The 13883-nt window shown below is 47.0% G+C and overlaps 1 protein-coding gene across 1 annotated transcript in view; it reads left to right on the forward strand.

Annotated features, from left to right (window-relative positions):
- Positions 1 to 692: 692 nt before the first annotated feature.
- The window catches only part of Scd5 (stearoyl-CoA desaturase 5), a 202228-nt gene continuing 189037 nt past the window's right edge, over positions 693 to 13883 (forward strand). Inside the window, exon 1 of the mRNA XM_008846868.1 lies at positions 693 to 1133. Coding sequence (XP_008845090.1) covers positions 794 to 1133 — 340 coding nt within the window. The 5' untranslated portion in view covers positions 693 to 793. The remainder of the gene's footprint in view (positions 1134 to 13883) is intronic.

A 13883-nucleotide genomic window follows, 5' to 3' on the forward strand; every position in this document is an offset into this window, starting at 1 on the left:
TGGAGGGGAGAAACAGGCAGTTTTCACAGGTTAATTTCCCTGCAACGTTTTGTGTGAGCTTTTCTAAAACCCAGTTCCTAAGGCCGCTACTTTAAGGCATTGATTGTTCTGTCCAGCAGGGACAGGACAGCCGGGAAGAGAGAGCCCTGTCAGTGAGAATTTACCAGAATTTATTATCCGCAGAACCGCGCGGTAGAGGCTTTGATTAGGTTCTTACTGTGTGCGTGGATCTTCCCAAGGCTCTCTCATTTAAACTGAGCGTTGCCTTCCATCTCTCCACTGGCCCATGGAGTCTTACGGATAAACAGGACTTCAGAGTCTGTTGGTGGATCTGGCTGCAACTCCAAACACAAGTTAAGACTAGAATTCTCCCACACAGATAGCTTGTGGTTTGAGAAAAAAGACGAGGGCGGAGTTTCTCAAAAATGGATCGTCTGGAACCGGTATTTAGGGAATCCGGAGAAAAACTCATACTGTGAGGCGCTTAGCAGGCTCTAGGTCCTGGGTCCTGGGGCCTCATCCCTCCCCGCCCCAGCCAGAGCCGCCTGTTCCTGTGTCTAGGGATGGCGGGGCAGGGAGGCCAAGGGGGCGTCTTTCTCTTTGAGAGCCCTGCAGGCAATCCTGATTGGCTGTAGTTAGGCAGGTCTTCCTTCCGTGCTCCCAGAGTGTACCCACCTACGTGGTGATCCAGCCTCCCTCCATGACCCTCCCTCCGGGTCCCTCCTCCCCGCCGCTCCCGCCCCTGGCTCTCAGCAGAGGAGCTGCGCTTTGACAGGTGACAGGCCAGCAACAGATGCCAAGGTCTGCATCCTTGGGTCACTCTGAAGAGAGAAGGAGCCCGAGAAGAGGACAGGGAAGAGGGGCGCGAGGAGGATCCCACAGCTACGTCTCCCAAACCATGCCAGGCTCCGCCACGGACGCGGGCAAGGTCCCCTTTTGCGATGCCAAGGAGGAAATCCGTGCGGGGCACAAGGGATCGGCGGCGGGCGGAGGTAGCCAGGAGAAGCTGGGCGATCGCGTGGAGCAACTGAGCATCGTCTGGAGGAACGTGGTCCTGATGAGCCTGCTGCACTTCGGGGCGGTGTACTCCTTGGTGCTCATCCCCAAAGCCAAGCTGCTCACTCTGCTCTGGGGTAAGTCCTGCCGGCGCCCACTCTGCCGGGCACTGTGGAGGGTTGGTCTCTAGGCCTCCAGTGGTGCAAAGCACCCCGGCCGTCCCTGGCGCGCTGCCCCCTAGGCATCCAGTACTCCACCTTTTGGGGTCCGCAGGTATTTCTGCACAGATAGTTTCAACTTCTGCTTGCTCCCAGCCCTGTGGTCTGCCTCAGTATAACCATCTGGTGGCTGCCGAAAGAAAGCACAGGGACCCAGTTGGCGCGCAAAGGAGAGGCTAGGAAGGGGAAGATATGAATCCAGCTCTCAGAAGTGTGGACACGGTGCAGTGCTCCTATTGCCTCTGTGAGTCCTGGGGTTCAGTCTGCCACCCGGGGTTCTAGCTGGATCTCCTTTTGGGGTCACAGGCCTTGGGGCTGAGGAGTTAAGACAGCGAACTAGTGGAGATGGTGGGTAGGAATCTGTCTGCAGGATTGAATTTTGTTCGTGCACCACCAGATGGAAGAAACCAGGTCCCTCCCTGCCTCACTGATGCCTCCATTCTTGTCAGGCTGTCTTCTATGCCCAGTTATATGCAGTTCTGTTACAGAAGTTTTTCAACAAAGGAATGAGCCCATGGCTAGAGCACAGGGTCAGTCATCCACCTGGAAGTGTGATGGCGCAGCGTCCTCTCCAGGCCCTTTCCCCATTGGGCCAATCTGTTCCCCACCTGTGTGTGTATTTATGGCTTCCCTGACCCCAGTGACTGGTTTTGGTTTCTGTCAGTATATCCAAAGACAGTAGCCAAGACAAAAATCATAGGCATTGACAGATTGGGCCCGGAATCTGAAGAGGTAACCAGAGAAGCCCTGTTAATTCCAGTTTCTCAAATCTCTAAGGAACCAGGACAAGGGAAGCACAACTTGTTTTTATTTCCAGAGGGCAGAGAGAGGAAGCCAATGAGAAGACTTTTTTCCTACAAACCTTATTTGGCATAAGTCTAGGACCACTGGGGGTGCCAGGCTGCCCTGTGAAGCTCTGCAGAGCCTATTTGTGGTAGTGAGCCCATTCAGAACATGGGTAACTCTTAGGGGGGATGACTGAAGAGGGAACTCAGTGTTGAGGGATGGTGAGAGAGGCAGAGGTCTTCAGGAATCCCTAAAGCCTTTAAGGTACCCCATCACTTAATTCTTTGCCTCATCCCTTCCCCTGCTCAATCCCCTCTTCCGTTGCTTGTCATTTCCACTGCTATCTTTGTTAGGTGGTTTAATTCTCTTCCTTCCTCTCTACCTCTAAGTGACAACAGTGTGTGATGTTCACCACTGCTCAGTAGACACACTCCCATACTGGCCAACAAAGCCCAGTGCCTTGTCCAGCTCTGGCTCTTCACTCAGTTTCCAGATGCAAGGCTGTGAATTGAACTCTACAGCCCACCAGCCTCTAGGGGCTTGGGGCTGATTTTTAAGAGTTGTACTGTCTGAGAGCACTCAGGGAGAAATGAGCACTTAAAATATTATCTTACATGCCCAAAACTCCATGGTGCCCACAGGCTCTGCGCCTTACAGTCTCTGAGCCCCAGGACCCTGGCATTAGGCCAGGAACCACACAATAAGGTCCTCTTCCCTAGGTTTGCAAGTCACCTCTGCCCTTTCCAGACTGTTCTCAGTGGCAAAGATGAAATCTTTTTGTCCTGAAAGACCTTGACCAGAGGACGTGTCCCTTAGCCCTAGATTCCTATAGCTGCCTCAGAGAAGCCAACACAGCAGGAACCTGGTTTCCCCTCTGTGGATGAAGCTGCCAGGTTCCATTTTTGTGCCTCCCTGAATAAACCTGCCTTGAACAGAACTCTTCATCAGCTCTGATCTCTAAAACTTGATACTCTCCTTACCTTCACTGCTCTCTAAAAAGTGAAGAAAGAGACCAAACAAAGTAGTGGATATAGTAGTTTCAAGATCCACAACTGTGACTCAGACGTATTCAAAGCAATGGATTTTATCTGAGGGGGGAAAGAAATGAGACCATCAGATTCTGGCCAAGATTGGTTGTGATGACAGCTAGGCTCTGCTGGGTAACCAGAGGGACTAGGGGGACTACTGACTCACAGTTACTTTCAGTGAAAGACCCACACATCTCTCCAAGTTGGAGTTATTTTCCCCCATCTTCCTTACTGGTTCAATCAAGTATTAGAGTGGAGTTCTTGCCCCAGTGGACTGCTCATCTACACAGGGATTTGAGTTGCCAAGGAAACAGGCTTAGCTCATCCATTGCTTGTCATTCTCCACCCCAAGTGAGGATGCTGTGGAAACAGGAGCAACCATGCAGTACACCCCTCAAGGGATGTGTTGGGGGATGTAGTAAGCAGGGAGTACTTTGCATAGTGGAAGTTGCTATGCATGAAATATCCATCAGGTAGTTCATTTCAGTCTCCTTCATGTCTGACACACTCCTCCCCCAACCTTTTCATGTTTCTCTTAGGACCACAGTAAGTTGTTTCCCCTATTGATCCTTCATTTTCTGAGCAGACAGGATGTCAGAACAGAATGTACTTAGTGTCTGGAGGTTCCTGGGATGAGCTTAGGAGTCTTAGGACAAAAGCAAACTCTAAATGAAGGAGAAACCTCATCTGAAGATGAACCCACAGAAGTGGCAGTTTTGAGGCTCCTGCTTAAGGGCAGGTAGGGAACACACAGAGTCCTGAGCTGGAAATCATAGTATCAAACATCCTGGGGCTATTTCCCAGGGGGGCTGAAAGAAGATAGACCATCTTCAGGCAGTTCTCAGAATTTGGCTCATCATCTTCAGGCATCTGGTTGTTGACTGCCAGAAATGTCAGGAACTTTTCTGGTTTCTTCCTAAATCTCATCAGAGTCTCCTAAATGTGCTCCTATGGAGACATAATAGTTTTTTTTTTCAGTGTGTGTGTGTGTGTGTGTGTGTGTGTGTGTGTGTGTATGTGTGTGTGTGTTTGTCCTCGTGTATAGAGTGTGAATGCGTACAGGCTATGGCATACATGTGGAGGTCAGAGGACAACTTGTCAGTTCGCTCTATCCACTGTGTGAGTTCCTAGTATCCAACTCAGGTCAGATTTGGTGGCAAGTGCCTTTACCTGCTGAGCCATCTTACCCACCCTGACATTCAGTGCAACACTTTACCCTACCTCTCTCTTGTTTGTTTGGTTTTTTGTTTGCTTGTTTTTGTTTTGTTTTGTTTTGTTTTTTGAGATAAAGTCTCCCTGGAGCCCCAGCTGATCTGGAACTTGCTATTTAGACCAGGCTGACCTCCATTTCACAGAGATCAGCCTGCCTCTGCCTCCCAAGTGCTGGGACTAAAGGAGTGTGCCATCAAGCCCAGCTCCTCCCCCTCTTAAATGGATCAGCCACTCTCCCATCCTGCCCCAGAGCAGATGCAGCCACAGTGAAGGCAGCTGCAGGAGCCCCTGTGCCCTTCTGTGCTGGAAAGTCTGGACATCCTGAGTGAGCTTCAGCCTGTGGCAAGGAAGCTTCTCAGCTTCTCAGCGGGAGAGTAGCAAAGTGGTGTGAGGGAGGGGAGTAAGTAGAAGCTGAGGTACAGGGTCAAATTCTGAGAATGATCTCAAGATGAACTGGATGACCTGTACCCACAACCTGAGGTCCTGCTGTCTTTGTTGGATTATGCTTATATTCCATCAAGTCCCTCAAGTTGTTGAAGAGCCCCCAGAATGCATAGCGATGGAGCTGTCTTCCCTCCGGGTTTTCTTGGACACACAAGTCTTAAATGGGAGACAGATCTGAATGGGAATCTCTTCATTCTTACCGGCTGTATGACCTTGGGCAAATTTCCATCTCTGAACCTGTTTCCTCACCTGTAAAAATGAGTCTATTGATAGTACTTACTCATAAAGCTGTGGAAATTAAGTTAGATAATATATGCAAATCACTTAGCACAGTGCCTAGCTCTTGGTTGGCCTTAAGTAATTACCAGCTCTCATTAATATTATTGGACCCGATACCAGTCTTTTCATATGGTAGAAGGATGGAAGACTTTCTTGTAGCACAATAGATTGGTGCAGAACTTGGCTTCACTGTCTGTCTTGTTTTGGCTTTGGAAATAAAGGCTCTTTCTCAAAATTCCCAAAGAGGGCTAGACATAATCCCTCTGTATTCCCTCTTTCCCCCAAGCCCTTCTCTTTGATTCCATCCTCCTCCTGCTTAACCCCAAATGAAGCTGACAGTCTTAATGTGCAAGTGACCGTTTACCTGGCTGATTGGAGTTTTTGAGCACAGACAGTTATGATTGCTGTAGAAACAGCTGAAATTTTTTCTTTGAATCTCTTAGGTCTCAGTTTTGACTTGTTTTTCCTCCTCCTTTCCTCTGCAGGCAGGCATCATTAAAAAAAGAAAAAACAACAAAAAACAAAAACCAAACTTTAATGCCTAACTAAACTACTAAGAAACTGAAAGCAGTGAGTACCTCTTCCTTTAAAACCCTGCCTTCCCAGCCTGTTGTTGCAACTGCTGCATATTTAATAAGGCCAAGGCTAAAAGCCTTAGCTAGGCAGGATTACAGTAAAACCAGAGAGCATGAGGCTGTGCTTTTCACTGGGTGAACAGTCCCAGAAACTATAAGCAAAGATTGAGGCTGACATCATCGACTTGTTTCCTTTTTAAAACGGTCAAGGTCATTGCAGACTGTACAAGGATCATAAAAAGAAACAATTGAGCTGTGGAACACAAACCGGGGCTGGAATCTCTGCTTTGCTTATTGGTTCATTTTTAGACTTGTCTCTACAATTTGTGAACCTCAGTCTCCTTGTCTGCAAAATGAGGACAGTAACACCGAGTTGGCAGGACTATTTATTAAAGTGCTTGCAGAGCGTAACCAGGCATTACAGTATCTACTGTTTTTTAACCTCCCAAGGAATGGAGACTGTGTGTGTGTGTGTGTGTGTGTGTGGTGTGCATGTGTGCACAGGGAGAGGAAGAATGGGGGACTTCGAATGATTATGGATTAAATGAGAGGCACAACTTCTAAATTTTAAATTCAAGTATTTGGTCACAACAGTGCTGTTTTAGTTCTTGCCTTATCTAGTTTTGTGGATTGAACAGTTATGATAATTGCTTGGAAAAGCCAGTGATAGATACATTTACCAAAGGGTGATGCAGCCTGGTGGGGCTTTTTAGGATCTGCAAAAGAAGTGTGCTTGGCACTTCTCTTGTAAGTCTTCATTCTGACATTCTGTTTTTCTGCCATCCAGTCTGCTTGTCCTACTGCCCCATAGTTCACTGGAAGTGACACAGTCTTGGGGCTAACAGTATGGCCTTCAAGCCAGGCGAGGTGATATGGGCCTGTAAATCCAGCAATGGAGGGGGCAGGTGGAGGCAGGAGAATTTTGAGTTTGAGGCCAGCCTGGGCTATAGAGTGAGCTCTAGACTTCATTTAACTACATATGGAGACCCTGTTTCAAAAAGAAAAACATGGACTGGAGAGATGACTCAGCAGCTAAGAGCACTGGCTGCTCTTCAGGCAGACTCAGGTTCAATTCCCAGCACCCGTATGGTGGCTAACAACCGCATATAACTCGTTCCGGGGAATCTGATGCTGCCTTCTGACCTCCTTGGGCATTGCATGACATGGGCACACTTACACACACACAGGCAATACACTCATACACGTAAAATAAAAATAATAAAAATTTAAAAAATTATAAAAGAACCACAAACAAACAAAGGGCTTTGAAGGTAGAGGGTCTGGGCCTGAAATCCTGCCCCTGAAGTGTGGTCTGGGCAAATCACTCATCTTCCCTGGTCTCAGGGTCTCCAGTTGCACAGTGGGGATGTAGCAGGCCCACCAGGATCAGGCTGCAGCTGGAATGAAATGAAATCGTGCAGCCAAAGCAGGGCGTGGTGGCACACGATTTTAATCCCAGCACTCAGGAGGCAGAGGCAGGTGGATCTCTGTGAGTTCAAGGCCAGCCTGGTCTACATAGTTCCACGACAGCTGGGGCTACAGGAGACCCTGTCTCAAAGAGACCAAAAAGAAAAAAAAAAAAAAAAGAAAAGAAATAATGCAGCCAAAGCTGGGCCTGTGATCCCTCATCCACACAGTACTTTCCTCCATTCAGCCTGGGTTTAGCTCTTTCTTTGGTGGGTGAGACTTGCAGCCAGCACCTTGGATAAAGAAAGCCTCTGTTTGTTAGAAAGCCCTGGTCATGTGTAAATGCAATTAGTCTCCTGACTTTATTTTCCTTGACAATGGATTGGGAGCCTCAACAGGTGCTGGCTGTACTCCCTCATAAATGCTGTTTGCTCAGTATGTGCGTGAAGGGCCATGAGAGAGCCTCACAGTCTTGCATGCAGCCATATACCTATTCATCCACTGATTCATTCACTCTTTTCCCTTCCAGTGGTTGCCCATCAGAATCACTACTGTAGCTTTAAAGGTTTTCAGAGGCTGGGCCCTTATCCTGTCTTGCTGTGGTAGAATCTACCAGAGTGATGCTTCTGTTTTGCTTTTCTTTCCCCTCTAGATGTTGTTTATGCACAGCCAGCATTAGAAGCATTGTTTAATTCCCATATTTAACAATATTTAATAGCGGGGTATGGTGGTACATGCCTGTAATCCCAGCACTTGGGAGACCGAGGCCAGGAGGATTATTGGGAGTTCAAGGCCATCCTGAGCTGTAGTGTCTTAAAAACAGAAAAAAACAGAAACCCAAGTTAATATTTATTACTCACCCATTACCTGCCAGGTCGTGGTACTACCAGTGATTTTGGTGGCATTGATAGAGAGACAGGTAGGCATATGACATCAAGGTAGCACTGGCCAAAACCACAAATCAGCCCTAGCTTGGAATGGTGCCAGGATGCACCCAGTGGAACTTGTCCAGATTCCCTGGGCTGGCTGGTGAAGGGGCTTTGAAAAGGTATATGGTGAAGAGACTGTTCCATTTCCATCTTGCCTCCTTCCTTGGGCTGGCCTTAAGGAAGACTTAAGTGTCAGCCTCACTAGCCCACATTCCAGGGATGACGGGTCTTCCTGCAACCTACTCTCTGTCTCCCCCAAGGCCAGGATCTGATGCCTAATGAGAAAGGCTGGTGGGCCCTGGGGGCCCACAGCTTCAGGCTTCTCTCTGGAGACATCCCAGGCTTTACAGCAAACATGCAGGCAGTGCCCCAGCTACAGTCTCTAGGCCATAGGAGCCTCACTGCTCTGAGTGGGGTTCTCCATCACTTTTTGAGTGCTTTTAATATCAGTCCCTGAATTTTTTACCATCTCTCCAGGCTTCTCATCCAAATCCCAAAAGCAATGCTCAGGGACATCAAGTCCAGCCATAGCCTGCAATTCAGAAAAGCTGAACTTGAGTGGGATTTCCCAGTTTTTCCTTTTAGTGGCTTCCTCTCCCTTGCTGCCGGCTTACCCTTTGGATTCCTGGAGCTTATTTTAGAAGGTGTCAGGATCTTACCTGTCTTATCAGAAAGGCTGTTGTTAAAGTCTTTCAGCTGGCAGCAGCAGCAATATTTAATTCATGGGCTAGATAATTAATTTTATTTTCATGAACAGAGCCAGGGAAAAATAACCAAGAGATCCCATGCATGGCTTTTGGGAACTTAGCCTGTCAGTTTATCAGATGAACTAGTAACAGTGAAGTGTCCTTGAGGGAGGGCTGCCTTCTATAAAACTAAAAAGCAATTGGTGGGGGGGCAGTGCTGGATTGAACCAAGGGCGTGGTACACAACTCTCAGAAACAATTTTTTTTCTTGGTCTTTTTGAGGGTCTCTCTGTAGCCCCAGCTGTCCTGGAACTCATTATGTAGACCAGGCTGACCTTGAACTCACAGAGATCTGCCTGCCTCTGCCTCCTAAGTGCTGGGATTAAAGGTGTGTGCCACCACTCCTGGCTCAGAAACAATTTTTAAATTTATGAATTAAAAAAATTTTACATGTATGAGTGTTTTGCCTATATGTATGTAAGTGCACCCATGCATGCAATGCTCATGGTGGCCAGAAGAGGACATCAGATCCCCTGGAACTGGAGTTACAGAAGAGTGTTAACTACCATATGGGTGCTAGGAACTGAACCTAGGCCCTCTGCAAAAGCATCCAGGGAGTGCTGACCCACCTTTCCAGCCTCTTGGAAACAAATTTTAATGACAAAATATTGGCCATTTCTCCAGCCTCACCATCTTTTTCTTTGTAATACAGTTTCAGGAACTCTCCCCTAAGCATGCTTAACATTTTCCTGCAGGTATTACAAAACTCAGCCTCAAATGGTTTAAATGATAAGGAAGATTTCCAACTTCACTAATAAGAGATCCTGGGGTAGGGCAGAGACTGGAGTGTAGCTCAGTAGAGTGCTTGCCTAGCATAAAGCTCTAGCTTTGATTTCAGCACCACAAGAAAAAAAAAGGCCTAAGAAGGGTACTTCCAGAACGCTCCAGCAACCTAATCAAAGAGCCTTTGTCCAGTGGAAGAAGGAAAAGCCTGCTCCCCAAAGTCTTGTTTGGTCAGAGAGTAAAAATCTTTCCTGGTCCCCTCAGTCTCACTTGCAGGACTGGGTCAAACACTTTCTTAATCCAGTCTTTGACACAAGAATAGATTAGCTTGACTGCTCAGCCTAAGCAGGACTGACTACTGTCTCGGTCCATTTACGCTGCTGTCTCAGAACACCACAAACCTGGTGGCTTTGAAACATCCGAAGTTCACTTCTACGGTTCTGGACTAGAAAGTTCCAAACAAGCCACCAGGAGGGTTGTGTTGGTGGAGGTCGGCTTCCTGAATCCTGGCTGGCCCTTCTTCTGCTGACCCACTTGAAGAAGGGACAGGTTTTCTGACCCCATTCCTTGAGGGCGCCACATGGTGATCTTCTATCACCATCCTAGGGGTGAGGATTCCAACAGAAAATCTGAGGGGGACAAACGTTCAGACCATCGAGGTCATATTTGGCCAGGTGAAGAGCCAAAGAACCCTTGCAGGAAGCAAGAGGTCGGGGCTGAGGGGTTAGCTAGTGCTCCGGCTCCAGAGCCTTCATCATCTTCTCCGGTGGTTGGTGTCCTCTCTGTTCCCTGAGAGGTTCGAGCTTGTCCTCTTTGCTCCCAACCCTGACTGTGCACTGAAATATCTGAAATGAGCAGAAAGCAAGCTTTCCTCCTTTTAGTCGTTTCTGCCAGGCATTTGATCACAACAGGAAAAGTATCTACTACAGACAGCATCCTCCTTCAGCCCCTGGCAATCTGCTTTCCTCTGCACCTGCCTGCGTTGTGAGCCGCCCTCACCTCCAGGGGGACCTTGACGAGCTCACTATTGCTTTCCTGGGCTTGAACAGGGTGCAGTAGGGACTAGAGGAGCTGACCTTAGGCGTAGGGAATCGAACTTGCTTGGAGGAGAGTTCCCTGGACTGCGTTAAAAAGAAGACGATGGGGGCTGGAGAGATGGCTCAGCGGTTAAGAACACTGACTGTTCTTGCAGAAGACCCGGGTTTGAATCCCAGCACCCACATGGCAGCTAACAACTTTCTGTATCTCCAGTCCCAGGAGATCCAACAGCCTCTTCTGACCTCTTTGGGCATTGCACGGCATGGGTGTACTTACCTACATTCAGGCAATACATGCATACACATAAAATAAAAATTATAAAAAAAAAAAAAGAAGACGATGGAAAACAGGTGACTTGGAGTGAGTTCTTTACCACAGCTACAAGGACACACGGGCTTTCATGGTTGGTCATTTTTCTTATCTTTTGCTGACGCAGAATTTGTCATGAAGTTACAACCAGACTTCTGTACTTTTGCCTCAGCTTTTACTTAAGAAAAGGGTATTTTGGCCAGGTGTGATGGTGCATACCTTTAATTCCAGCACTCCGGAGACAGAAGCAGGCCAGCCTGGTCTACATAGGTGAGTTCCAGGCTACAGGGAGACCCTGTCTCAAAAAGGCAAAAGAAAAGGGTATTTTGGGGGCTGGAGAGATGGCTCAGTGTTCAAGAGCACTGGCTGCTCTTGCAGAGGATCCCCAGTTGGATTCCCAGCACCCACATGGAGGCTAACATCCATCTGTAACTCGAGTTCCACGGGAGTCCAACACCCTCTTCATGGGCATTGCATGACACAGATTGCACTTACATACATGTAGGCAACACATTCATACACATAAAATAATAAATAAAATATTTTTTAAAAGGGCATTTCAATTTCCAGCCCTCACTTTACCCCACAGAATAGCTTTTTGTTTTATTTTTATTTTATTTTTTTGAGACAGGGTCTCCCTATTGCTCCAGCTTGTCTGGAACTCACAATTGTAGATCAGACTGGAGTTACAGATGGTTTTTGGTCACTATGTAAATGCTGGGAACTGAACGCATTTCCTCTGCAAGAGCAGCCAGTGCTCTTAACTGCTGAGCCATCTCTCTAGCCCCCCAGCCAACAGTTTTTAAACTGTTTTTTAAATTCTTTGATAATTTCATACATTCAATGTATTGTTATCATATTACCCTTACTACTCCCCCTAACTCAAATCTGTCCCCTAGCTCCTACCTCCTCCCAACATCATGTCCTCTTTTATTTATTTATTTATTTATTTATTTACTTTTTTTTTGTCTTTTTGAGACAGGGTCTTCCTGTAGGCACAGCTGGCCTGGAGTCACTATGGAGACTAGGCTGGTCTTGAACTCACAAAGATCTGCCTGCCTCTGCCTCCCGAGTGCAGGGATTAAAGGTGTGCACCACCATGCTCTGTTCTCTTTTATTTATTTTTTATAACACACCAAGTCTAATTTGTGCTGCCCATGAACTCATGGGTGAAGGGCCATTTACTGGAGGGACCACACCCTTAAAGAAGACTGAGTCTTCCTCCTGCAGAAGGCATCAACTGTCAAATCTTCTCAGCTAGGGCTGGAGACTCATGAGCCCCTGCCCACTCCATGCTAGAATATGTTGGCTTGATTGTGTGCAGGTCTTGAGCAAACAGCTGCAGCTGCTGCAAGTTCCTGAGTATAGCAGTCTCCTCATGTCCAGAAGACACTGTTTCACTCTGCTTGCTCCTCCCTGACCTCTGGTTCTTACAATATCTCTACCCCCTCTTTCTCTGTCCACCCAGAAGTTTTCTGTGGGGTTCTTGTTGTTGTTTGTTTCCAAAAAGGTGCTGTGTAATGATCAAAACAAAGCAGGAGCTTTTGGCTAGAGAGTCTGGAAAAGTCATTTTTTAATATTTATTTTAGGTGTTGGGAGTGTTTTGCTTGCATGTATGAAAGGGCACCATTGTGCATGCGGTGCCAGAAGAGACCAGAAGAGGGCATCAGATCCCCAGAACTGGATTTATGAATGATTGTTAGCCGCCATGTGGGTGCTGGGTACCAATCCTGGGTCCTCTGCAAGAGCAGACAGCACTCTTAACTGCTGAGCCATCTCTCCAGCCCCTGGAAAGCTATTTTTGAAAGTGCAGGCATCAGGAAGATGTGCAGAGCAGGACCTGTAATATAGTCATTCTGTAGAGTCAAACATGCATGGGAATGACCCACTTAAGGTAGGGCTTTAATGGATATTGTGCTGGTGTGATTGTTGGCTCTCCCAGACAGTAGATTCTTCCTAGTGCCTCTAAAATTTTTCTGACAGAAAAATCCATTGTCAATGAACTTGACAAGAATAGAGATTGGAGCTCAGGTTTAAATTTGTTTTCTTCCTGTATCACTGTCAGACATATCTTCATTTTAAAATTTGAGACAGGGTCTAAATGTGTAGCCCAGGCTAGCCTGGAAATGTGCAATCCAGGCTAGCTTAGAATTTGGGGCAATCTACTGCTTCAGCCTTATGGGTGCAGGCATTACAGGTGTGTGTCACCACACCCAGCCCCTCCTACCTGTTCTAAGTCAAAAGAACAGCTCGAATTTCTCTCCAGTAATATAACCAATCACTCGTCCTCAAGGCAGGTATAGAAAATGGAAAATACTCTTATCCTTCCAAAGCTCCACACATGAAATTAGAAATAAAATTCTGAAAAAAAATAGTTTTGTGGAATACTTTGTCAACCCACTCCTCTAATAAATGTGTTCCTAAGAAACTTTTCCAGATGGCTGGGGTGAAGCTCATCTGTGTTCTCAGCCTGTGACTCACTTGCGTGTCCTCAGGACATTTGTTTCTGCTCTAGAGTCTCAATAAACAAAAGGAGTATCAGCAAGCATGAATAATGCCCACTTGTGTGAGTGGATGGGGGACTTCTAGGACAGGTTTGAGGGGCCTAATAGCAGTGGGTGTTATTTCAGTCCCTAGGAAGGTAATGGGGGAGACTGATTGTATTTTATTTGTTGCTATTACAAAATCTTTTGCCTCTAGGGTGTTTATCATAGAATCTTTTAGGTCTTCTAGAGGGGAATCCTCATCTTGTCAGACTAAGAGGTCATCCATATAATGATAAACATGCAGCCCCTTTTTTAATAGGGGTGCCAGTGCATTAGCAACAGCCTCCTGGCATATCGTAGGACTATTTGCCATGCCTTGTGGCAGAACTTGCCATTCATATCGATCAGCTGGACCAGAATTGTTAATCTTTGGAACTGAGAAGGCAAAATGTTGGCAATCATTTTTGTGCAAACGGATGGAGAAAAAGCAGTCTTTTATATGTAGGACTAATATGGGAGTATTAATGGGGATGGCAGAGACCATGGGTAGGCCTCTTTGGGGGTATCCCCATATTTTCATGGTTTTATTTATGGCTCTAAGGTCCTGTAACAGTCTCTATGTCCCTGTCTTTTTCCTTATTACAAAGACTTGGGTGTTCCATGGGTTCCTGGAGGGCCTAATGTGACCCAGCTGTAGCTGTTCTTTC

This window comes from Nannospalax galili, unplaced genomic scaffold (assembly GCF_000622305.1).
Source record: "Nannospalax galili isolate Female #2095 unplaced genomic scaffold, S.galili_v1.0 scaffold763, whole genome shotgun sequence".
NCBI lineage: Eukaryota > Metazoa > Chordata > Mammalia > Rodentia > Spalacidae > Nannospalax > Nannospalax galili.